The following is a 26,981-nucleotide window of genomic DNA, read 5'->3' as shown; positions in this document are numbered from 1 at the left end:
GGTACAGCGGCTGCGCAACCTGGAAGAAGCCGAGGCCCAATACTTGGAAACATTAAGGAAGGCACGGCCAGATTTGGCGGAGAAAGTTCACCACCCCCAAAAAGCGGAGACTAGTTCTTCCTAGAAGGTATGGCAACCCAAGAAGTCGAAAGCTGATGTGAAGACATCGGCTGATGCACACATGGTGTTTAGGATCTGTTTGGTTGGAGAACCTGGTAGGACGGAACCGTTCCATTCCAGATTCTTGTTTGGTTGCCGGAACGGAACCGTTGTAGTTTTTTGTTTGGTTCGAGAATTAAGTGGAACGGAATGGTTCCATTTCTTGTTTGGTTTGAGAATTCAGGCGGCAGGTACCTAGGAGGAACTCTGGGAGCTCTTCATATGTGTTACCCTGCATGAGGCAAACCATGAAACCAAGCGTATAGGTGACAAGTTAGAAAGAAGCATAACTCTTCTGTGACCTTTACGGACATGCTCATGCTCAAGCTCAAGCAAATGTTTATACTAACGGATGTTGTGAACAAGTTAGAAGCAAGTTGGTTACCTGTCCCAAGAAAGCCATTTCGATCACCAGATTATTCAAGTAGCCAAGCACAAGGCTCACCACACCTCGTGCCACTGTCGATGAACCTATATCAACTCCAAGCTGAAAATTATGCACAAAGATGTTCAGAGCTGAATATCCCTTCTAGTATCTCGGAAAACATATATTTATGCAGTAACATGCGATGCTGTCAGAAAAGCAAATATAAGACACAACAATATGTAACAAATCAAAAGCAACCTCTTAAATCTTTGCTATACATATCGTACATTGTTGTAATTGAAATTAACAATTAGCTTGAGCAGATGTTCAGTCAGATTCTGCTTCTCAGATATAACATGAAAGAATAACAAAGAAATAGAAGACATAATAGTGATAAAAGAAATTGAAGCTGTCATTGTCTTGACACTGCATACTATGCAGGTAAATAAGCTGCCCCCTGATCCTGTAGTAACCAAAAATACACTCTTTGCTGCGTTTGGATGGGTAGCCATAGAATGCAACAAGAAAAGCTAACATATGACATGCTTCTAGCTTACCTCCAAATAGTTGCTTCCACGGAAATAATTGATTTCTAGTGCCTGTCCAACTAAGCAAGCTTTCTTGCCCACACTCCGCTTAACAATCCAAGATCCCTACATGGAAAGGCACTCCAAACATAAGAAAGTCGACAGCTTTCTAATGGTGTATCCATCATATAATACAAAGCTAAACTGTATGTGGTTGAACCAGGAACCTGTATCCATCAGGTTATAAGCAAGGATTTAAATCATTGTACAACATGTGATATATCAAGTATCATCCCATCTATACACCCAAAAAATATCTCACCTGTATGTTTACAATGAAGAAGAATTTGGTGCCCCCTTGTGCTGCACATTTCTACAATAAAAGCTATTGGTAAATATTTCATTCTTTCAGGTGAAATCGAACTACTGCCTTTAGCTTAAGATACCTGGACTAGTCCTCCAGGGCGACCAGCTAGATCATCCTCACATACTCCATACAAACATAAACTAAACATTGACACAAGTATAATAACACATACAAATAAGTCCAAATTTAAAAGGCACATATGCCCACTTAATTAAAAAGTACATAGGTCCAAAAAGTACATAGATCACTTAATTAATAGTACATAGGTCTACTTAATTAAAAGTACATAGATCCATATTAGAGTAAGATACACAAGCAATCAACTAGAAGTTTGCATTAATAAACATGGTCATCCAACTGATCTTGTACAATAGTGGCAAGTCGGCAAACGCTCTAGCAATATCAGGATTAGCCACCAAGTGAGCATAGTACCTTGACTTGTCTTGAATCTCAAAACCTGGAAGATTGTCCACAATGCTAAACAATCCTTCCGGTAAAGCACGGTTTGCTACAGCAGCTTCCTTGATGGCGTTGGCTAATGTTTGAGTGCTACGCTCCAAAACTCCAGCCAAACTCTCGTTTGCAGCCTCCACAACCTTGGCTTTCTTGTATGGTCTAGTGGCAGCACTACATGATGCCCCATTGGCATCATTTACATCACTTTGTGCCTGTCCATTAGTCATCGCTATAGCAGCCCCATTGTCATCATTTTCAGCAGTGCAATCCGCATCTACACCAAGGGGTTCATTTGAGCTCTTTGCAAACTGCCTTGTAGCAACACTATTGCCAAATATTGTCGCTAGATTCCCATAGTAAGGCAAAGGCTTGTTAATGTATTCATCATCACCCTTGTTTTTAGGATTCTATCAACAAACAAAATATTTATTAGAAGATGACAGCAACAATACATGCAATTATAATAGAAGATGGCAGCAACATTTTTACCTTAAAATGGTTCTGGTAGTGCTCATGATCAAGAGAAATAATGTATTGCTCTTCATCCCAAAGTGCACCACTCAAACTCCTAAGTTGGTTGATTTTGACATACCTTCTCCTCAATGTCTTCAAGTGATTACCAATATGATCACCTGTCCTATTAAGTTTAAACTTTTCATTCAAAGCCTCAGCACACTTGTTGAGATGGACTTTCTTGAAACCAGTAGATGTTTTGAGGCCCTCATCTATAATGTTTGCAAGAAAAGTGTGCACAAAGGTTGACTGACTTGCTGTCCAAACTGTTTGCCCAGCAGCACTTTTGGACTCTACCTCCATTGGATGAAGCTTTGTAACACCAAACTAAAGTAAATTTGAGCAAACATAGGTCCATAAACACACAAAGATACATAGGTCCATAAAAAAAAGATACATAGGTCCATAAACACACAAAGATACATAGGTCCATAAACAAAAAAAAGATACATAGATCACATGTTGTTGCCATGAGAGTTAAGTCAGTCTTGCCACATGGTATTGGCGATTTCCTGCCTAAAATTAACCATAAAGGCATGTTCAATAGCTTGCCCATGTGATGATCTTTCGTGGCTAATAGTAGGCACTTCCTCATCCTCCGGAATTATGATCACATCACCCCCATCATCTATAACCCAGTTGTGAACAATGCAGCAAGCAACAACAATTTCAACTTGCATAGCAAAAGGAAAATGTGGAGTAGCATCATCAAGAATCTTGAACCTTCTCTTCAATGACCCAAAACCGCGTTCTACTGTTTGGCGGAGAGATGCATGCCTACGGTTGAACAATTCTTTCTCATTTTGCACAGGATTGTTGCCCCACTCGTTTAAGTGATACCGCACACCACGGTAAGGAGGCAAAAATCCTGGTTTAGCTCCATATCCAGCATCCACTAGGTAGAACTTGCCTATCATATAAGGGAGATGTGTGTAACAATGCTAGCATGGCTATGTCATGATTAAAATGGTTGAGCTAACATATTAATTTTTATCTTGTGGGACACGAAGACCATTTTGTCGTTCTAAAGCATTCCGTAAAATATACGCGTCATGGGCTGTCCCCTCCCATCCGGCCAAGACAAATGTAAATCGAAGATCAAAATCAATGGCTGCCACTACATTTTGGGTAGGGTAACTTTTCCTACCATGGAAGGCAGCCTCCATTGCCTTAGGAACTGTGGCTCGTACATGTGTACCATCAATAGCACCGATACAATCCTATTGTAGCAGTATAAGAGCATATAAGCACCCCAAAAATGACTTGTGCGCTGAAAAATGATATGAAGATAGAGCTGAACCTTAAAATAAGGATCCCACTTCAGGTTCCCTGCAATTTTAGCTGGTGTTGCTGACGATGGTGGCCTAATGTAGTCCTTTCGTAGCTCCCCAACAGCATGCAATACTTTGTTGAAGTAGCGACTAACAGTTTCACTAGACCTACCAAAATTGGTAGCAATTACCCTATTCCTAACATTGTGACAGATTGTGCGCAAAAACATGGCAACTTGTTGCTCGACACACATATGAATGGTGTCTTCCAAAAGGCAACGGTTTCTAAAAAATTCACAAAAACGGAAGAATGATGCCCTAGTAAGTCTTAGCATGTTCACACAAGTTACATCATCCCTCCATATCTTAGTATTGAGATAAACGAGTCTTATCCTATCCCTCTCATCAATTGGAGCATAAGTAATCCTTCCTACAGGAGCACGCCATTTTCTTTTTGCAGATTCAATCACCAAGGCCATCATTGAAAGGAAATGATGTGCCGCAGCGACAAAAACTAATAGCTGGTTCTCACTATCCATCATCTATATTATACAACAAACATACAATCATTTGGCAACACACAAACTATAAATTCACGACATATAAATGTTAAGTTTCATATATACCTTGAGCTCGCGACTCATTGCCTTTGTTACCAATCAAAAGGGAGGTCGTTCCTACAAAAAAGATAAGAAAATCAAACGTTTGCATCAATGGCAGAGGATAAAATCAAACATTTGCAAAGAAGATAACAAAATCCCTGCGCGCCGCCCCTGCTCCCCCCACGCGCCGCCCAGCTCCCCCCGCGCGCCGCCCCTGCCACCCCCCGGCGCGCCGCCCCTGCTCCCCCCGCGGCCGGCGTGCCGCCCCTGCTCCCCCAGCGCGCCGCGCTCCCCTGCTCCCCCCCCCCCCCCGCAGCCCGCGCGGCACCCTGCTCCCCCCACGGCCTGCGCGCGCCCTGCTCCCCCCGCGGCCCGCGCGGCGCCCTGCTCCCCCCCGTGGCCCGCACGGTGCCCTGCTCCCCCCGCGGCCGGCGCACCGCCCGTGCTCCCCCGGCGCGCCGCGCTCCCCTGCTCCCCGCCGCGGCCCGCGTGGCGCCCTGCTCCCGCCGCGGCCTGCGCGCCGGGCGCGGCCTGCGCTGCTCCCCCCGCGCGCCGTCTGTGACAGTTCATGTACTTGTAAGTTAGGCACATTATTTGTTAGTGTGAAGTATGTGCTTATTAGTGTAAAGCTTGTGTGTGTTTAAGTAAAGCTTTTAAAAATTTAAATGCACATAAAAAGGGTATTTTTATAATTACGGAAAAACCTAGGGTTGTTTTTGCAAAATGTAATTGGATAGGGGGTAACTTCAAAATAAGTGAAGGGTGGTTTTGCAAACATGTTTTTCTTACTTTATTCCCTGTAAAAATATATATTTATCCAAAAGTTTTATTTGAAATGTATGTGTTGAGTTGTGTAAAAATTTGGGTAAAGTTGTGAAAATAAGGGTGTTTATGTAATTTTATGAAAGTACAAGTCCTTTTATGCAAGTATTTGAATTACAAAAGTAACTTTCAAAGTTACTCAGGGCTAAAGTGTAAAAGGTGCAAGTTATCATGACATGTCTATCCAATCATTATGACGTGTCTATCCCGTCATCATGACGTGTCATAAATACTTGCATTTAGGTCCTAAATATTATGAAGTTGCACTTTTTAGGACAAAAGTAATTCAAATCCAACTTTGTTCAAAATTTAACGTGTAAAGATATAAGTTTTGAGTTTTTGAATTTGGACACTAAAGCAAAGTTGTAGAGTTTGGAAAACTCTCCAACTTTCGTTTTGGGCATTTCTTCATTAGGGTTTTAGATTAACGAGAAATTATGCTTTACAGAAAAGTCCCTGCAATTTTCTAGATTTACGAACAAGTCCTTGGGAAATTCCTTTTATCCTTCTCCTCTGTTTTTCTTCTCTCTGGTGCTTCCTTTTCCTCTACCGGCGGCACCCCTGTCCAGGGATTTTTCCCCTGCCTTCCTTCCTCTGCTCGCTTCGGGTCATCGCAGGAGCGATGCTGGAGTGGGGCCCGGGCGGAGGCGAGCGGCCCCGAGCGAGCGGCGGCGCGCAGGGCGGCTCGGCGCGGCTCCAGGCGGCAGCGCAGGCGCGCGCCGGCGTGGCGTGGGCGCGACGCTGGAGCGGGCGCAAGGGCGCGGCGCAGCAGTGCGCGAGCGGGGCGTGCGGGCGGCGCCGGGCTCGGGCGGGGGCGAGCGGCTGGAGGCGGCGCAGGAGCGTGGACGCGCGGGCGGCTGGTGGCGGCGCGCTGGAGTGGGGTGCGCGGAAGCTGGCGGCGCTGGAGCAGCGCGCGACGCGGGCGTCGCGGGAGCTAGCGGTGCAGGCGACGGTGTGCGCGGGGCGCGGCGCAGGCGCGTTGGAGCGGGCTCGGGACCGGCGGTGCGGAGCGAGGCATCGGGTGCGCCGAGCTTGGGCGCAGGGGTGGATGTGGCGCGGAGGTGGCCCGGCACCGAGCTCCTGCGCAAGGGCCTGGGGCGCTCCTTCCCCGGGCAAACGGCGGCGACGTCTTGGAGTCTACTCCCCGCGACCTCCTGAGTAGACGAGCAGCTGCGGCACACACGTGACGCGGGCCAAGGATGCGCACGGCTCGGGCGTGCGTGGATGGAGCTGAGGCATGGCAGCTCGGGGCAGACCCGCCCAGGGGGGCAGCGAGGCCGCACGCAGAGATGGCCTGGTGCGGGCGAGCCTCGGTCCTCGCGGAGGCGGAGGGGCGGTTATGGCGCGGTGGGCCGAAAAAAGAAGCGGCGAAGCGAAGGCGGCGACCGGGCATGACGAGCTCGGAGGAGCCACGGTGTAGCCAGGCACGGCGAGCTCCCTCCACCCATGCGGAGGTCGAGGCAGGAGCAACGTGGCACGGGTTCGACACGCAGCACAAGACTGACGGCGGTGGTAGGCCGGCCCTGATGGCGTCACAGCAGGTGGAGAGGGCGGCGAAGTTGCAGGACCCGGAGGTCCGGGCAAAATTGGGCTGACGCGTCCGCAAGTGCGTGCGGGAGCACTCTGCCGGTGGCCGGCTCGGCTCTTTCCGCAGGCGCGTGCGTATGCAAGGCAACCGACCACGTGCATGCAGGCTGGGGGCTGTTGGTGCGGGAGCAGAGCAGAAGCGGCGCACCGGAGATGCGACCAGGCGTGGCGGTCCTGCAGGAAGCTACGCGGGTGTGCCGGCCATGCTTTAGCAGCACACGTGCGTGAGCAGAGGAGACTCAGTTCATGAGCAGGAGGACCCTGAGGTTCGCGAAGGAGTCGGTATAGCGAACCAATCCGGCCCTATCGGCTTCTGCCATGAGTCCACGACATCCAACAGCTCCTATTCCTCGCCGATTGTTCGAGCAAGACCACCACACCTCGAAGAAACTCCTTGACCCCCATCAAGCCTCTTCGATCCCTGTAAGCCGGAACATCGTTGCCGTGGCAAAGCCGACTACCGCCACCACAGGTCACTGTGAGGAATATCCCTCCGGCCATCCTCCACCCACTACAATCCCCAGCAAGCTTCTTCATCACCGATGAACCTCTCCAGTTCCACCTCGCCATCCTTCCCACACTGGAACCTCGTCACCATCGAGCACTTCTCATCGCCGATCCTGTTCACCACGGGAATTTACTTTCCGCCCGTTCTCCTCCACAACCAAAGTTACCCCAAGGTTTGCCCTAATCCACTGAATCTTCCTAATGCCGGCGACCCCCTTTGCCGGAACATCGTCGTCTTCTTCCTATTCTCTATTTTCCCCGACCAGGGAAATTCGTAAGAAGTTCATAAAAATACAAACTCAGTTTTGTTTGAAACCTTAGGTCAAAATCTATAAGTTTTATGTTGTGATCTTGAGTTGAAAGTTTTTGATTTGAAGTCTAGGTTAAGTATTAGGGAATGAGTGCTTTATTGTACCTTATGTTATATGCATGTGTTATAGCTGTAAGGTAAATCATAGGATGTATGTCTCAAGTGGAGATGTGTGATATTTAGTTAATCCTATCAGACGAGTGCTCATATCCCTGCCATCAAGACTTTGTCCTTGTTTTGATTGCCGTTTCCTCAAGGTCCTTTTCGTATAAGGATCCTTGTTAGTCCATGTGCATCTGCTGCTTAGTTAATACATCTCTGCAGCTATGCTTCAGCATCGGCTATCAGCTCCGCCGCCAAGCATCCGTTTCCTTTGAGTCTATGATGTATCTGTGTAACAGTTGTCAGCCGATGCAATTCTTTTCATATTCTTCTACCATCGGCTGATTAGTCGATCCGGTTGTTACCCATCTAATATCGGCTACTGCCGATACAATTCTTTTGTTCTGTCCTACATCGGCTGCACATAGTCGATGCATCGGAGATGCACACACGATCTTAGGGTTCTTGCTATCGACCGATCCAAGCCGATTCTAGTTGTTTTCCCATATCGGTCAAATATGGCCGATCAATCCTTAGTTTTCCCATCCTTATCCACACACTTCTATCAGCCGATTTATCGGCTAGGAAATCGGCTATATACCTATCGGTCACATACCCTCAACCACACTCCGATCAGCTGCACATCTTTAAAACATATCCTCATCGGCACAAGCCCATCAGCCACATCCTCTTCAGTCTAATTCCGCACTTGCGGTTCCATCAGCCTAGACCAAGTTTAGTGTTCTGTTCCACCTAGCTCTTGTAACAGGTCTGACTTAGATAACCCTATCGGCTGTACGTCACTCAATTGTTGTGCTGACGTAAACAAGTCGATACAACCACACCTAGTTACCTAGGATAACACTTAAGCACATCTCAGTTAAGACACAGCTGCTTTAGGAATCACCCCTCTGCTAAAGTAATCGATGCTTTCATCGATCAATTAGGAACCCGATGTACCTATCAATCGGCTACACAGGCCAAAGTATACCACCCTAGATCAGTAAGCTAACACAGTAGACACGCCTCTGTTAAGCACAACCAAAGCACATCAATCGGCTAAACCTGATGCATCCTCATCGGTTAAGGCCAAGACCAATGCACCAACCAATTAGATAGACCAAAGGCATGCTGATAATCCAATCAGCAAGATCCTTCCTTGTTCTATCCTTGAAACACTATACCTTTACTATTCCTATCTCTATCAGTCGTTTTAACCTTAGGTAAAACCAAATCAGTTAATCTCTTCTGCTCATATCCAGAAACTACTCCTGCCAATTTCTCTTCCAAACAGAAATCAGCAGATTTCCTAAAACTGTATAGAGAGCTCCCTTCTTTACCAATTCTATCAGCTAAAACCCTGTTGTTTTCCATCGGCTCTATTGGAACCTTCAACAAATAGCCGATTTTAATCAGTTGTCCAACTAAAGCTCTACCCAAGTTAGTTTCTGATCTTTTTGATTGTTATGTGAGTAGCATGTTAAATGAGTGTTGAATTGCAACTTTATTATAAAGTAAGGTAGTTTCATATGCACACTTTGAATGTAATATTGCATTGCATGTAGATACGACTACTTCCGCAAACGGTACCTACGAGATCTCCCAGGAGTCTGCAGAGGATGTTTCTGAAGACCAAGTGAACGTCACCAAGGGATTATCTGAAGCCCCGAACAAAAATTTGGAAGATAACAATGCTAACATCCCTGACTTCAGTCCCACCAATAAAGGCAAGCCCCGGACATAACCCACTATTTTAATTACACTGCAATCTATATCTATTTATGTAATTCCATGCATTAAGTTCTTAGGAATTGCTTGGAACCCTAGTTGCATAATTTCAGGAACCGATGTACTGAACACTAGAACTTGAGTCCGACTAGCTGCTAGGCTAATAGGACCGGTAGAAGTCGGGTGATTGCCTGTCACTCGCGAGCTTTATAGGAGTTGTAATGTTTACATTCCTGCAGTCACTATAAGGATGACGGACGGGAGTTTTGTGAAGTATCATGATTGAGATGATACCCCGTCTGTGTTGTTGAACTTGATAAGGTCGCAGTGTGTGGTAGTGGTGGTTAAGTGTTTGAAAGTACTAACCACATGCCGTGAGTTTTGGGTAAGCGGCAAGCCTAGTAACCAATCAGCCCGAGGAGTGGACATACCTCCCACCACTCGTATTTTGGTTCTTCCTGTTACTCGATTCGACGTGTAGGAATACGTGTTGCTGGGCAACTAGGAGTACGGTCATGTAGTCGCGCTACAGGCGTACGTCCTACACTTTGGAAGTGCGTATGGTCCTACAGTCGCTTGTGGTGGATCTGATCCACGAGTCGGAATGAAAGGCAAACGGTTGCTTCAGAATGACCCTTTGATGTTCCAAGCGTGTGAGTTAGGTTTATCCTTGCAAGGCTGAAATTCGATTCACGAATCGTCCGTTTCTCGCGGAGATTGAGACTGCTTGATCCCTTTACCATATAGAGTAACAAGAGCAACTTTACGGTTATCAAAGATGATGTTTGGCTAAAGATTATACCATGCTTGCTTAGTTATAGGTGCTTATCTAGAATGGATAATCACATAGAACTTGAAAGCTAAAAGTTGAAATTAAGGATCTACTCTTTGTTGCTTTTCAGCTGAAACTAAACCCAGAACCATTATAAGCCTTCATAAGTCTAGTTACATGGCTAAGTATACCATGAAATGGGTAAGCCTTGCTGAGTATTAGTATACTCAGTCTTGCTAGTTATATGTTTTTCAGGTAAAGTCATTGAAGACCCTACTTTTCCCCTGCCTTGGCCCTGTGCTCTTCCAGACGGTTGGTTCGTGGAATGGGATCCGTCCCCGGCCAACACTGATGATACCGAGTGATGTCGTGCCCGGGCTTAGCATGACATCCATTTTGACGATGTGTTGTAAATCTTTGCGTACGTTGTCCGCTGCCAAGAACCTTCACTTTAACAGTTGTAATAATTTTACTAAATTTGAAACTTCAAACTACTTTTGGAAACTCTTGTAATGTAATTCCCTGTGATGTAAAATATGATGGTGACTGTATCTCTGGACTCACCTTCGTGTGAGGTAACCTTATTTGATCCTGTATTCGGTGGTTTATCGGGACGTTACCCGATAGGCCAAGGGATTATACCGTTTGAAGCACGTTGGAGCCCTCAGGAATGGACTCGCATACTTGAGCCGGTATAATTCAGGTTGGTTCTGCCACACCGTCCCCTCTCCCCCCGCGCGGCGCCCTGCTCCCCCGGCGTGCCGCCCCCTCTCCCCAGCGGCCTGCGTTGCTCGGCCCGGCGCGGCACCCTGCTCCCCCGCGCGCCGCCCTGCTCCCTCACGGCCCGCGCGCCACCCTTGCTCCCCCCGCGCTGTAGAGGAGGAGGAAGCCACGAGGAGGAGGAAGAAGAGGGAAAAGAGGAGGGGAGGTGGCAGATCTACGGCGGCAGAGGAGGGGAGGCGGCAGATCTCACCGGAGGCAGGACGGACAGCCGGCGGCCGGCGGCCCTCGGGCGACGGGGTTAGGCGGTGAAGAGGATTCGGGATGGGGGCGGTGAGAAGAGTGTCTGCATCGCTGAGTTTTGGACGCGGGGCTGGACACGCTCGATCCGGAACGGACGCATACCGCCAATTTTTTGGAACCGGATGGTTCCGCATATGGATGGAATATTCCATACTAGAACCAATCGGTTCCACCTTGTCCACCAACCAAACAACCCAAAAAATGGGATGGAACGGTTCCGTCCCACCCGATCCCTCCAACCAAACACATCCTTATTCTTCCTGCAGAATTTCATGCACCAAGACATGAGGAGGTGCCAGTGGCTCAGCTTGACATAGGGCCACGGCCAGTCATATTTGAGAAGCCCCAAGAAAAGAATTACAGGCACCTGAAGGCGTTATATCTCAAGGGGTACATAAACGGCCAGCCTGTCAGCAGGATGCTAGTCGATACAGGAGCAGCGGTAAATATAATGCCGTATTCAGTGCTGCGCAAGTTGGGGCATTCTGTTGGGGACTTGATCAAAACCAACATCACGCTAAGCGACTTCAACGGACAAACTTCAGAAGCGCAAGGAGTCCTCATTGTGGATTTGACGGTAGGAGGTAAAACTGTCCCTACGTCATTTTTTGTGGTCAACAGCAAGGGCTCATACACCGTTCTGCTTGGGAGAGATTGGATCCATGCCAATTGCTGTATCCCTTCTACAATGCACCAGTGTCTGATTCAATGGGATGGAGATGAAGTAGAAGTGGTCCATGCGGATGACTCTGTTGAAGTTTCACATGCTGCCATGAGTGTCTGGGACGTGGAGGACTAGGAACTGATCTCAGGGATTAGCTTGGAGGGCTGCGACCGCGTGGAAGCTACAAAAAATGGGGTGAGGCTGGTCTTATCCAGTGGCCTTATGGAGTAGATGGGAAAGTAACAGGAAAGGCCGATCCCCGCGATTGGCCCCCAAAAAATAGAATCGAGTTGTTTTTGTCATCCATGTTACATTGTTATAATGATCGCAAAGAGGCCTGCTCGAGCAGCCGGCCATGTGATTCTAAAATAATAAAAACTAATGCAAAGAACAAGTCAGCCGATCCCTGCGATCGGCCAAATCCTTCTGCTTCATATTCTTTGTTTATTTGCAGAATTGACTTGATGGATGAAGGGAAGCTAGGTTATGGGTTTACATCTGCTGACGAGCTGGAAGAAGTCGATATTGGTCCTGGGGATAAGCCACGGCCAACATTTATCAGCAAAAAGTTAAATCCAGAGTTGCAAGAGGCGATGATAATACTGCTGAGAGAATATACGGACTATTTTGCCTGGGATTACACAGAGATGCCCGGGTTGGATAGAAGTATTGTTGAGCATTGACTCCCTCTCAAGCCAGGATTTCAGCCGTTCCAGCAACGAGCACGGCAAATGAAGGCCGAAGTCCTAGAAGAAGTCAAGAAAGAAGTCGAAAAGATGATAACAGCAGGCTTCATCAGGCCATGCAGGTATGCTGAATGGATTTCCAGTATTGTACCTGTAAGAAGAAGGACGGCCGATGGAGAGTCTGTGTAGACTTCAGAGATCTTAACAGAGCTACACCAAAAGATGAGTATCCGATGCCAGTTGCGGAAACATTGATTAATGCAGCTGCTGGTCACAAGATGTTGAGTTTTATGGATGGCAACGCTGGTTATAACCAGATTTTTATGGCTCCAGAAGATATTCATAAGACTCCATTCAGAGTACCAGGTGCAGTGGGATTATTTGGGTACGTGGTCATGACTTTTGGTCTCAAAAATGCTGGTGCTACATATCAACGGGCCATGAATTATATGTTTCATGATTTGATCGGCAAGCTGGTGGAAATCTATATTAATGACGTAGTGGTAAAATCTGCCTCGGATGAGGGACATTTAGGAGATCTACGGTGAGTTCTGGAACGAACTAGGAAGTTCGGGATTAGGATGAATCCTAAGAAGTGTGCCTTTGGTGTTTCAGCCGGTCAGTTCCTGAGTTTTCTGGTTCATGAACGGGGAATCGAGATCGGCCTAAAAAGTCAAGAAGCTGTAAAAAAAATGGTGCCACCTACCACAAAGAAGGAACTCCAACAACTCATTGGTAAGATAAATTTTGTTAGGAGATTCATTTCCAATCTGTCAGGAAGAATTGAGCCATTCATGGAGTTGGTGAAAATTAAAGCTAATGACGAGTTCCGCTGGGGGGCAGAGTAACAACAGGCGTTCGAAGAAATAAAAGAATATTTATCCAAGCCGCATGTGTTAGTCCCACCCCAGCAGGGTAAGCTATTTTATGTTTATCTGTCAGTGGGTGACACTTCCATTGCTTCGGTCATCGTACAAGTGCAGGATGGCATGGAGAGATTTGTTTTTTATCTCAGCAGGAGGATGCTAGATGCGGAGACAAGGTACCCTGAAATTGAGAAAGTATGCCTTTGTCTATTCTTTACCTGTACGAAGCTCCGCCACATACTGCTTTCTGCCGAGACAATTGTCATCTGCAAATCAGATGTTATCAAGCATATGCTATCGGCCCCGGTGTTGAAAGGATGACTCGGTAAATGGATGTTCGCTCTATCAGAATTTGATATCCGGTACCAGCCTGCGAAAGCAGTCAAAGGGCAGGCGCTGGCTGACCTCATTGCGAAAAGGACCAGCTCAGACATAGCAGCGCTTTCCATCCACGCATGGGCAATGTATTTTGATGGGTCAGTCTGTGGAGATGGTTTCGGCATAGGTATCTTGCTCGTCTCGCCTCGGGGGGCAATATATTCCTTTTTGATCAGATTGCCAACACCTTGCACCAATAATCTAGCCGAGTACGAAGCGGTGCACAAAGGTATGGAGTTACTTCTTGAAGCTAGAGCAGAAGCAGTAGAAGTTTTTGGGGATTCAAAACTGGTCATCTCTCAGCTCACAGAGACATACCGATGTGAGAGCGAGTTGTTGTTTCCCTTGTGGAGACAATGCCAGGAGCTAATGGCCCAGTTCAGAAATATAAATTTCTACTGGATACCAAGGGTACAAAATTCCGAGGCAAATGATCTTGCCCAGATGGCTTCAGGTTACAAGGCCACGGCGGATGGAGCTGATTTTCCAATAAACCTGCTGGATCAGGGGGATTGGAGAGCCGATATCTTCAATTACTTGAAGGATCCGGCTCGGGGGGCACCTAAGAAGATACGTTATAGAGCCATGAAGCACGTCCTGATAGGGGATGACTTGTTCTACAGGACCCTAGAAGGGCTACTACTTAAGTGCTTGGGGCCGATTGAGTCCAATCGGCTTTTACATGAAGTCCATGAAGGGACGTGTGGTACTCATCAATCAGCTCACAAGATGAAATGGTTGATTAGACATTCAGGATATTATTGGCCTGATATGCTGGAGATTGCTTCAAGTATTATAAAGGATGCCAGGCCTGCCAGAGGTTTGGAAAAATACAGATAGTACCAGCATCAGCAATGAACCCTATCATCAAACCTTGGCCATTCAGGGGCTGGGGCATGGACATGATCGGTAAGATTAATCCTCCATCAAGTAAAGGCCATCAGTTTATTTTGGCCATCACAGATTATTTTACCAAATGGGTAGAGGCTGTTCCTATAAAGTCAGTAACATCGAGGGACGTCATCAATTTCATCAAGGAACACGTTATTCATAGGTTTGGGATTCCTCAGACCATTACAACAGATGGAGGGTCGGTGTTTATATCTGATGAATTCAAAAAGTTCGCTGCCGACATGGGGATTAAATTGATCAGGTCATCTCCATACTACGCTCAAGCAAACGGACAAGCCGAAGCGTCCAATCAGAGCCTGATCAAAAGTTGATCAAAAGGAAGATTGATGAACATCCACGGCGTTGGCATGAAGTATTATCAGAAGCGTTATGGGCTTATCGTGTTTCATGCCATGGGGCAACAAGAACTTCACCATATCATTTAGTATATGGGCAAGAGGCCGTATTGCCATGGGAAATTACGGCCGGTTCAAGACGGATAGAGTTTCAGAATAAGTTGACTGCTGAAGAGTATGCAGCGCTAATGAGCGACAATGTGGAAGACATTATAGAACTCAGGCTTTGGTCGCTGGAAAAGATCAAGGAAAATAAGGCTAAGGTAGCCCGTGCATACAACAAGAAGGTTAGACCGAAGGAATTCCAAGTTGGGGATTTGGTGTGGGAAGCGGTGTTACCATTGGGGACTAAGGATGCGACATATGGTAAATGGTCTCCAAATTGGCATGAGCCTTATAGAGTTGATCAAGCTCTACCAGGGAATGCGTACATGCTCGAAGAATTGGATGGGGTTAAATTTCCGATGGCTATCAATTGTCAGCATCTCAAGAAATATTTCCCAAGCATGTGGGAAGATAAGTAATGAAGCCGATGCAAGGCATCAGGCTATGGACCAGTACAATCAGGGTATTTGCAAGGAAAGCCGATATGACACATTGGGCTGCAAGACATAATCGAGTACTTTGCGGTACATCGAGTTGATCTGATCGGGTGCCTCGTGGTATACTAGGCTGCAGGACAATATCTATCGGGTACTTTGGAAGCCGGTGCGATGCATCAGGCTGTAAGGTGGAATGAGATGAGCAAGCTAGATCTGTAAAGGAAAAGCAGCGCCGGTCCGGGCACAGAGCTGAAGGTTGAACAGCTGATGTTAAACCATTGACTTTAGAAGCAATAATCGGGCCTTGCAAATCCTAGGTTTCAATAAAAGCAGAAAGGATGGTTGCAGGTGTTTCTTGATCTTAAAAGAACAGGTTCGACTCCTTTGCGGGGTTTTCTAGGTACTCATATTTTTCGACCTGATTGGGGATCGAGATTTAACAACAAGCAAAGAAGTCGACTGCGGAGTACTCTTGTTATTAACAAGATCATTCGAAGGGTACTCGAGTTCTTGGGGATTTTTGATCCGAAATAAAGAAAAGTTTGAGATTGGAGTCGGCAATTCAAGGAAAGAGGCCGATGCGATGCCATCGGACTTTAGAAGATTAGATTTTCAAGCATTGGCTTGCTGAAACAAAAGGGTTCATTTACAAGAAATTATTACAAAAGAAGCCGATCTACCGGCTATGCGCACAACGGCGGAAGACCCTATGAACTACCACCAGTAAGTCCCTAAGATCTTGCGGCGTTTGTACGGGGGGGACGTGCTGGTGTCATCGTCGCTGCTGCTATCATTGCCGCTGGTGCTGTTGCTGTCACCACCATCATCGCTGGAGTCGTCGCTGGCATCCCTAGTGTCTTCTGAAGTCGATGATCCGCCACGCAGGAACCCTCCTACTGCTGAGTCATCATCGGTGGAAGTGTCCTTGGCATCTTCTTCTGAGGAAGAGAAGAAATCATCGTCCCAGGAATCTTCGTCGTCGCCTTCGTCCAGGTCCCCATGAAGGAGAGTCTGGAGGTCCTCATCGTCAGTCAGGGGCTCATCGTCCTCTGACCAAGTGCTGAAGTCCCACTCCTCTGCGTCCCAATGCAGAGGAGAGAAAGTTTCATACGAAGCTATTGGATCGAACTCCGGCGTCGCCTCCCTGGAGGTTTCGGAGTCAGGAGAAGTGATGGAGATGATGGAAGAAGACGAAGGGGAATTGGAGGAAACAGAGGAAGAGGAAGCCATTGTCGGGGATGCAGAGTGTGCTGATGCGACTAATACACGGGGAGAGAAGATGGACAGAAATAAATCCACTGATGATAGTTTATAAAGGCAGAGATGGAAGGCGAAGCGGCATTATCGCAGTTCCCGAGGGAGAAGTCGAAGGGACGTGTCTGGTGGTATTGGAAGGCAGCGCGCGCGTGCAGGCCTCGGAAGTCGAAGGGCCGCGTCCAATGGCATTGGGAGCGGTATGTGCGTGCACAAGCCTGAGAAGTCGAAGAGGCAATGGTTTCGGAATTATCATTGCCAAAACCAGGGGGGCATGTGTTATCGCCATAATTTGACTGGGCCAAGAGATGGGCTGAGAGCAACATGGGCTGAAGGAAATCATCGTAATGGTCTGCGAATCGGCTTCTGTGCGAACGTGTCAAGGGCCAGGATGGCCGTGTATCTAAGGATAGTTTAAATATAGTAAATTAGAGATTGTATCGTAATCAGCTAGGGTTAGTTAGAAAAGAGCAAGTCTCCGGACTATAAATATGTATCATGAGATTCAATAAAGGAATCAATCATTCACAACAAACTCTCGGCGCATCGCCACCCCTTCCCGAAGGGCTTTCTCCAGGTAATCGACATGCTGCTCCGATCATGTTCTGCTTGGTCGGAGTAGCGTTGTTTTTATCTGTTTATCCTTGTGTTTCTCGTACTGAAACGTTTTTGATGGCGAGTAACACTAGTTATCTTAAACGATTATGATGATGCATTGGTTTTGAATGGTAAATCCATGTTGTGCTTGATGTTCATGATCGTTTAGCTGCTCTTGTACGTGATCTCAGGTGCAAGGGCAGCGCCTTGCTCTGTTCTTGTTTAGTAGATCTAATCTGTTATGGTAGTTCTTTGTGTTACAAGGAATTGGTTTAACATCTGTATGATTAGGCCCTTCAAACGGGTTAAATGTTCCGGCTGCATGTTTGGTGCCTTATGGTAACCTGATGAGGGATTGTTCCGGGAATCGACTTGTTAGTTGGTTTTTAGGCCTCTCTTCGGGTTAGCGTATTGTTATCTTTCATGTTCGTTAGGCTTAACCATGCGTAGGATGTTCCGTTATGCAGTGAAAGCTTTTACCGTCGAAGATTGGATTAGCTTGGCAATTACAGAGCATGCTTTTATCTTTTCTATTGGATTCGTACAAAACGTTCCCATGTTAATAGATCCGATCTATTAAACGTGGCAATCGGCTTCTTTTAGCTGATTCTGGAAGGTACCCGAAGGTCCGACCTAGTACAGTGACTCCATCGGCTTCTTTAGCTGATCTCGGGGTCATTGTAAGAGCCAATCACGGCTCGGACTAATGTTTGATATGGCTGTGCATGCAGAAAATAACCCACGAACGACTTCTACACCTTCCTGATCAGGTATAGGTCAGGGGGCACGCCTAGCACTTCACCAAGCCAGGGCGTGTGCCCGACTTCTGGGCCGTTGACCGAGGGACCGGGACCCACCAGCAGTCCCGGAAGCCTCCTGGCTCCTAGTGTTGCCTGTCGCTGCTCGCCGGTGGGTTTTGACCGACAACACTAACGCACAGGCATATTTCATGTATCTCATGAATTCAGTCTTTATGCCGGAACTTGACAAATTCGTCGTGGTCTTCATTGATGATATTCTAATATATTCCAAGACTAAAGAAGACCATGCTAATCATATATGTGTCGTTCTTCAACGACTACGTGATCATCGCCTTTACGCCAAATTCTTGAAATGTGAATTCTGGCTGGATAGTGTGAAATTTTTGGGACATACTATCTCCAGTGAAGGCATATCGGTAGATCCAACCAAAGTCTAGGATGTTATGGATTGGAAGCCTCCGACTTCAGTCCATCAAATTCGAAGTTTCCTTGGATTGGCGGGATACTATCGCCGATTCATTCCAGACTTCTCCAAGATAGCTAAACCCATGACTGAGCTACTTAAGAAAGAGGTTAAGTTCCGTTGGGATGACAAGTGTGATGAAGCATTCCACACCTTGAGAAAACTTCTGACAACCGCTCCAATGCTAGCTCAGCCAGATAATACCCAGCCTTTTGATGTCTATTGCGATGCCTCTGGAACTGGCCTTGGTTGCGTTCTTATGCAAAACAACCAGGTCATTGCTTATGCATCCCGAGCACTCCGGAATCATGAGCAAAACTACCCAACGCATGATCCTGAATTGGTAGCAGTTATTCATGCTCTCAAGATCTGGAGGCATCATCTTATGGACGCCAAGTGTAACATTTACACTGACCATAAGAGCCTCAAATATATCTTTGCCCAAGCTGACCTAAATATGAGGCAAATTTGTTGGTTAGAACTGATCAAAGACTACGATCTTGAGGTACACTACCATCCTGGCAAGGCCAATGTGGTTGCGAATGCACTTAGCCGCAAGGCACATTGTCATTGTTTATCTATAGAAACTTTCAATGACACTCTCTGCAATCAGATGAGAAAACTCAATCTAGAGATCATTCCTCAAGGTAGTCTAAATCTATTGTCTATCGAATCTACTCTTCAAGATAAAATCATCATGTCGCAATCACATGATGAAGGTATCAAAGTTATCAAGTTAAAATTATCTTAGGGAGAAGCCAAATATAAGTGTTTTCACACTGATCATCAAGGAGTTCTATGGTTCAACAATCGTATTGTTGTACCCAAGGATCATCAACTTCGTAAACAAATCCTTAATGAAGCACATCTATCCAAATTCTCTATTCATCCTGGTAGTACCAAAATGTATCAAGATCTTTGACAAAATTTTTGGTGGACTAGGATGAAAAGAGAAATTGCTAAATATGTATCTGAGTGTGATACGTGCCAGAGAGTCAAAGCCAGTCATTTAAAGCATCTGGTACACTCCAACCACTACCCATTCCATCATGGAAGTGGGAAGACATTAGTATGGATTTCATTGTCGGTCTTCCTAACACGTCCCAAAGACATGACTCCATATGGGTAATCATTGATAGACTTACTAAAACTGCTCATTTTCTTCCCGTGCATACCACTTATTCTGCTAAGAAGTATGCCAAAATCTATCTTGATCATATTGTTCGGTTGCATGGTGTCCCTAAGACCATCATCTCTGATCAAGCGGCCCAATTCATTGCACGCTTCTGGGAACAATTGCAGTCTGCTCTTGGAACCAAACTAATTCGAAGCTCTGCATATCATCCCCAGACTGATGGTAAGATTGAGCGAGCCAACCAAATTCTTGAAGACATGCTCCGAGCTTGTATTATTCACTATGGTACAAGCTGGAACAAGTGTCTTGCCTTGGCCGAGTTTTCTTACAACAATAGTTATCAATCCAGTCTCCAAATGGCTCCCTTTGAAGCGTTATACGGTCGAAGATGTCGAACTCCTCTGAGTTGGTCTGAAACCGGCGAACGCAAAATCTTTGGATCAGATCTAGTTATCGAAGCTGAACATAAGGTCAAGGTTATTCAAGCTAATCTTAAAACAGCCCAGTCTAGACAAAAGAGTTATGCAGATCAAAGAAGAAAACCTCTGCAGTTCCAAGTAGGGGATTTTGTCTATCTCCGAGTATTTCCTACCAAAGGTGTTCAACGTTTCGGCATAAAAGGGAAGTTAGCACCCCGATATGTCGGACCCTTCGAGATTCTTGAAGTCAGTGGCCCAGTGGCTTACCGAATTCGTCTTCCATCTTAATTGGCTGCCATTCACGATGTCTTCCATATCTCTCAACTCAAGAAATGTATCAAAGTACCTATGGAAATCATTGAAACCCGTGCCATTGAGATTGAACCTGATCTATCTTGCAAATATAATCGTCCGATTCTATTCTGCTTCAGAATCTCGGGATGAGATTCTTTTTAGGGGGGAAGGCTGTGACATTCAGGTAATTAGAAAAATAGACACTAGATTTAGTGTGAAAGGTGTATGCTTGCTATGGTGTATGTTTGTAGCACAAAGGAATAGGGGTATAATTGTAATTCTATAAAATATAGGTCCTTTAGTGTTAATTGGGTAAAATGGGAGGTAGCATCAAAACCTAGGAAAAATATAACACTAGGTGTCAAATCTATATCACCATAGGAAAGAAAGTGCAAAAGATAGGTTAAATCCTAAGAAAAATAGGTCGTTATATGAAAACAGGGACCTAGATATGATTAAAACAAAAATCATGGGTCCTTTTATGCAAAATAGTTGAAATATAAAAGTAACTTTCAAATTTACTTAGGGCCAAAATGTAAGAATGCAAGTCATCATGACATCACATGAAAACTTGTAAACATACCCAAAATTACATCAAATTCTACTTTTTTTCAAAATTTAACATGTAAAGCTATAAGCTTTGGGTATTTGAACTTGAACCCTAAATCAAAGTTGTAGGGTTTGAAAAACTTTCCAACTTTTATTTTGGGCATTTCCTCATTAGACCTCTACATCAGTGGGAAATTTTAGTTTACCGAGAGGTCCCTAAGATTTCTGAAATTTTCAAACAGGCCCCCCGGACCCCTTCCCTCTCTTCTTCCTCCTCGAGCACGTGCTGCCCCGCTCTGCTCCTCCTGCCGCCGGCGCAGTGCTTCAGCCCTGGCCGCCGCTTTGCCACCACCGCCGCACCACCTCCTGCTTGGATGACCCCCCACGCGTCGTCTTCTCCCTACCCCGGCCCTGTTCCCCTCCCTGCTGCTCTCCTCCGTGCACGACACAACCGCCTGAGCTCACGACCGACCGCCACACACCTCGCCGTCATTGCCACCACCTGCTTGCACACACCACACCGCTCGGGGCCTCAAAACACGCCCGATGACTGCTCTGTGATCTTGTTTACTCGTTGCCGCACTTCTTTTCCACCGCATTCCCTCTTTCCCGAGCTCACTCCCTCACCGGACCTCCGCTGCCACCACTGCCCACCGTCGTCAGCCACCCTCGCTGCCTCTGCACCCCAATCCAGTGTTGCTAGAGCACCGCAGTGACCCACTGGTGCTCTATAGCCTGTCCAATTTCATCCTCCCGCATCCGAGCCTCGTCTTCCACAGCTCTGGCCAGCACAAGTTCCGCCGCCGCCTCCTGCTCACCGTGGACAGGCCGCCTCAGCCATCCCCGCACTACGACAACCCCTCAGCCAATTCCCTTGTGACCCCGTGAAGCTCTGTGACCCCTCAATTGGTTCCCTAGTGCACCACACCGGCTCCTCGACGTGTGCCGGCGATCTCCACCCACCGCCGCTCGGCCTCACCGTCGACACATCGCCACAGAGCCCCTCAGCCTCCACCAGGGGCACCAGCATCACCGCACCGACCTGTAGAAGCTCCTCGACTACTTCCCCACCACTCTCCGGCATCCCAGCTACCGGAACAACCTCGCCGCTGTCACTTCCTTCGCCGGTGAGCCTCTGTCTTCGTCGGACTCCTTCCTCCGACCCTCCTCGACCCCAATGGACTCTACCCCGAGCTTCTCCACACCGTCCTGAAGCTCCTCGACTACTTCCTTGCCGCCCCCGACTGCCGGAGCATCGCTCCCGCCAGTCATCTCTGCCGCCGGCCGCACTACTTCCATCGCACCGCCGCTATAGGTCACCCCGACCTGATCCCGACCGCCCCCAGAGGCACACCGACGTGGTGATGCTTCCCCACCCTTCCACCCTCACCGTCGGCGATCGCCGTCGCCGGATTTAGCCGGTCAACCATCGCGCCCCCCCTCTGACCACGGCTAAGGACCATGGGTTGAAAGACTCAAAAGCCCAGGGGGCTATCTGCAAAGCCAAGACTCATATGAATAGTGCCATAAGGACCCCCCTGTGTTATTTCTGCTGCAGATTTTGAAATTCAACAGCAATTCAAGCAAAAATCATAAAAATGCAAATTAAAATTTTTTGAATTCCTTATTCTAAGGTCTACAACTTTCCTTATGGATTGATTTTCAGTTTCTGAGTAGTTTGTGCTCTAATTTAAATGCTAAGTTTAAGTAGTTGTAGGCTAAGAAAATGTATAGTAAATAACAGAAAAATGGTAAAAATGCAAACTCAATTGTGTTAGTTTTGTTTTGACATGTAGTACCTAGGAAAAATATTTAACATACTGTTTATATAATACTTTTGTAATATATAGGTTTAAACTTGAATAAGGCTTAAATGATTTAATGCATTTAATATGTGTAGTTCTAAATGCTCAAAAAATCATGAAATTATTTTGAAATGTTGGATTTGAGTGGTGTAACCCATATACAAAAAGCTAGGATAAAATCTTACATGTGTATATAGATTTAAGTACTATCTAAATAAGTTAGCTTTATTATTAATTATCCTTGTAAGCACAATTCCTATAGAAATAAGATCTTGATAAATTGACAATAACTTGAATATAACTTAATCTATAATTGATAAAAATTCCAACCCAATGCTATAGTAGTTTATTTGGACATGTCGCTTAATGATGCTAACTAAGTTAATGTACACCCGATAAATGACTGCCCAGTGAAGAAGTAAATGATATGTGTAATAAGTACATTATATTTTTGTTGGATTGCAACTTTATCGTGAAATAAAATAAAAGTATATACATCCCTTAAATTATAACTTTGCATATCATGTAGACTCGACTACTCTCGCCGACGGGGACTATGAACTAACCCCGGAACAAGGAGTGGAATCAGCTGAAGACCCCGGGAACGCCGTCGGAGATCTAACTGAAGCTCTGAACCAAAGTTCGGAAAAGTTTGACACTCCTGCCCCCAACCCTACTCAAGAAGGCAAGCCCCGGACATAACCCCTACTTTATTTACACTGCAATCTATACTATTTACACCTATCTATGCATTACGTTCTTAGGAATTGTATGAGAAACCCTAGTTACATTTTCCTAGGAACCAGTGTATTGAATACTAGCACTTGAGTTCGAATAGCCGCTCTGCTAATAGGACCGGTAGAAGTCGGGTGATTTCCTGTCACTCGCGCGATATAGGAGTTGCAATGTGTCACACCCGATTTATAGGAACATAAATCGAGCAATCATATATGCGCCAGGATCAAGTCACGCATATATACAACAGAATCATCAAGATATCACAACACGTATCTCGAAAATAAAAGCGTATAAATTATAAATGAATATCTTTATTACAACTGAATCAAGAATCAATTCAAGAAATGCAGAAGCGTAAAATAAATACATGAAGAATAGGACGCCCCAGGGACGTCAACTGGGAGACAACGCCTAGAAATCGTCGAGCCCGCTGATGTAGTCCTCCACGTCTCCTGGTACAGAGCAGCAGTCGAAGATATCCCTGAAAGAACAGAAGAGTAGAGAAGGCAAGTGTGAGTACACAACTTGTACTCAACAAGTATAACATGAATTATGAGGCTCTAAGGTTAGCTGACTCAACTCCGTTGGCTTTTAATCCTGGCAAATTTTATTAAAGCTATTTACTACAAGTGGGTGAATTACCATAACCCAAGTTACATAGTAATTAATCAGTATTAAACATGAATCTACTGAGAACCAAGCCAAACCACCAAAGGTAAACCCCACTAATCAGACGGAGGATCTGGGCCGCTCATGACCGTGAGCATGGCTAGTATACCAGTTTTACACTCTCGAGAGGTTGCACAACTTTACCCACAAGTCGTGAGCTACGCTAGTTGTTCATCACACTTCCTTAGGTGAGATGGCTAGCAAGCACACTACGAGACCTTTACAAAGGATCATGTTAGTAAGGTGTAACCGCTAAGGTTTCTGGATCAGCGACGATAGGGCCCACCTCACGGGGGTACAAGCACACAGCACAGACCAAGCCGGAGGAGCAGGGACCATTGAAGCTTACCACCCCTCTTGCCCCATAGGTAAGTTACTCCCGAACCAAAATGACCTAATTAGTAAGTCAAGACCGTCCCATTCCAGTCTTGTGGTTGCGCGGTTGTCCCAGGTTGTTGCTCTATGAACTGGTCCTTATGGAGAGTGGCCAACCAAGCACTAAGCACCGTGCTGGCCCCCTAAATCATGTTTCTAACAAAAACATATTTTAAGGAGACGTGAGCCGCTCAAGCACACAGCACAGAGGGCCACTCTCAGAATTAAGTTGCATATAACCATTAATCAAATTAATTAAAAAGGACCGAGGTGTGTGAGAGCGCAGCACCTAGCACAACTAACCAAAATACAACCCAAGATATTTTTTATAAAGGATAAAAGGTAGCTAGGAAGTCCTTATAGGCATACAGAATTAAAATGCAGTATGAAATTGTATTTAAAAGTGATAGGATATTCATGTTACACTTGCCTTCCTCGAAGTTCTCCTGCTGCTGCTCAAACTGCTCTGCAGAAAGGGGCTCCTGGTACTCCTCCAAAGGCTCAGCGTCTACTCACGATCGCAACGCCAAAACATGGTCCAACACATACACATACATGCAAATAAGGACAAAAGATAAGAAACAGTACAACATTACATAAAAACAGCACACAAAACTCTGATAGAACTATTCTACACGTTACAGCGATCGCGTGAGCGCGAAAACCGCCTAAAACGGAGCTAAGACGTGAAATCTAGGGTTAAAACAAGGTCCAGGGGTCTTTCTGTAAGAAAATAGGAAAACCAGGGGTTTCTATGCGAAAACCGAGGGCCTAAACATAATTAAAGGCTAGATCTAGGGTCTAACTTGCTAAAACTCATGGCTAGGATGGCGGGCACTAATTCCAGGAAACGTAGGGGTCTAAAAGAATAAAACAGGACCCATCTGCAAATACTTTTGAACTACGGGTGGACTGCGGGTTGTTTTCTCAAAAGGACAGGGGCTCTTTAGCAAGAAAACTAGGCTAAAGCAGTATCTTCTATTCTGGATCATTGGATCGAGATCTGGTGGTGCAAATCAAAGGGGATGAGGGGGTCGGGCACTGGCGGCGGCGATTGCTCGCCGGAGAGCACTCCCGTGGTGGCAGCTCGCCGGAAACACGCCGGACTTGGCATATCTTGGCCGTCCGGGATCGGATTTGAATGAGATCAAGCCTGGGAGCTAGGGCATGGCACGGCGAACATGTCTGGGCACTTGTGGTGGTGGGTTATGGCACAGTTAGGGCATTACGACGGCTAGGGCGGCTCGGGGCGGCGGACAACGCCGGCGTGCGCGCGTTTCGGATGCTACGGCCAGCCAAAAGCTACGACAGCTAGCGCATAAGCCTCGGGGGGTTGACGTGATGCTCACCAGAGGCTCGCGGTGGCCGGAGCTGCAGCGGAAGATGGCCGGCGGTGAGGTTCTGCGGCGGAGGCGGGTCGGTGTTCGTGGGGAGGGGTGTTGCCGAGGGTCTCCGGGCTCCAGGTCACCGTAGATCGACGTGTGGAAGTCCTGCGAAGGTGCCAGGGGGATTAGCGAAGTCCAGGGATCGCCGGCGACGAAGAATTGTGGGGGCGGAGTGGGGTACCGGCGGCAGTCCTCGGCTCGATTCCCGCACGGTAGGGCTCTGGGTCGAGGGGGGGGGGAAGACTCGAAGAACTTCCTGACGGGGCGGCAAAACTGCTGCGAGCCTCGGCCGGGGCTGGGGTGCACCGGAGCGGCCGGCCCACGACGGAGCAGAGGCGCTGCTCGGCGGAGCAAGCGGGCGGCGGCGCTTGGGCTTCGGTGGCGGCTGTAGCGGCGAGGGTAGGAGGCAGAGGGAGTTGGGGATCCTACTTGTAGGGAGGCGGAGCACCCTTGGCGTGCGGGCCCAGCGCGGAAGCCTCACCGGAGATCTCGGGTGGCAGGTGCGCGTCGGGGAAGAAAGGAAGAAGGGAGAGGGAAGGGAGGGCGCTGACGCGTGGGACCGGCCTGGTAGAGGGAGAAAGGGAGAGAGGAGAGAGCGCTCGGGCTGGGAGAGGAGTGGCGCCGACATGCGAGCCCGAGGTGGCAGCGAGGGAGAGGGGAGAGCGTGCTCGGGCTGGACTGCGCTGAGGGAGCTAGGCCTCGGTGCGGCCCATGCGGGAAAAGGAGGGAAAGGAGAGGGGAGAGCTGGGTCGGGCATGGATGGGCCGCGTGGAGAAGAGAGGGGAGAGGGGAGTGGGCTGCTGCTCTCTTTTCCTTTCCCTTTTCTTTTCTCTTTCCTTTCCACCCTCAAACTATTCAAACAATTCTATTTGAATTCAAACCCTATATACTCAACACAAATAAAATAATGCTCCAGCATGAATGCACAAACAAGTTGATCCTATAATAAATTTTATTTTCTCGTGTTATAAAATTATTTTAAATGCAAGATAAATTAGAGAAAACCCTGAAAATTTTATTTGAGCCAAAATAAATTCATTA

The 26,981-nt window shown here is 47.0% G+C and overlaps 1 protein-coding gene and 1 pseudogene across 1 annotated transcript in view; both read right to left on the bottom strand.

Annotated features, from left to right (window-relative positions):
* Positions 1-382: 382 nt before the first annotated feature.
* On the bottom strand, positions 383-1,568 carry LOC112873093 (annotated as a pseudogene).
* Positions 1,569-1,743: 175 nt separating this feature from the next.
* LOC112873092 overlaps positions 1,744-26,981 on the bottom strand; it is a 41,086-nt gene continuing 15,848 nt past the window's right edge. The window contains exons 5-9 of the mRNA XM_025936118.1: positions 3,690-4,202; positions 3,386-3,609; positions 2,938-3,301; positions 2,366-2,701; positions 1,744-2,283 (exon numbers count right to left, since the gene is read on the bottom strand). Of these exons, the coding sequence (XP_025791903.1) occupies positions 1,744-2,283; positions 2,366-2,701; positions 2,938-3,301; positions 3,386-3,609; positions 3,690-4,202 (1,977 nt within the window). The remainder of the gene's footprint in view (positions 2,284-2,365; positions 2,702-2,937; positions 3,302-3,385; positions 3,610-3,689; positions 4,203-26,981) is intronic.

Source organism: Panicum hallii, chromosome 9 (assembly GCF_002211085.1).
Source record: "Panicum hallii strain FIL2 chromosome 9, PHallii_v3.1, whole genome shotgun sequence".
Lineage (NCBI taxonomy): Eukaryota > Viridiplantae > Streptophyta > Magnoliopsida > Poales > Poaceae > Panicum > Panicum hallii.
The sequence above is the reverse complement of the archived record's forward strand: the minus strand, read 5'-3'. Positions and strand labels throughout refer to the sequence as shown.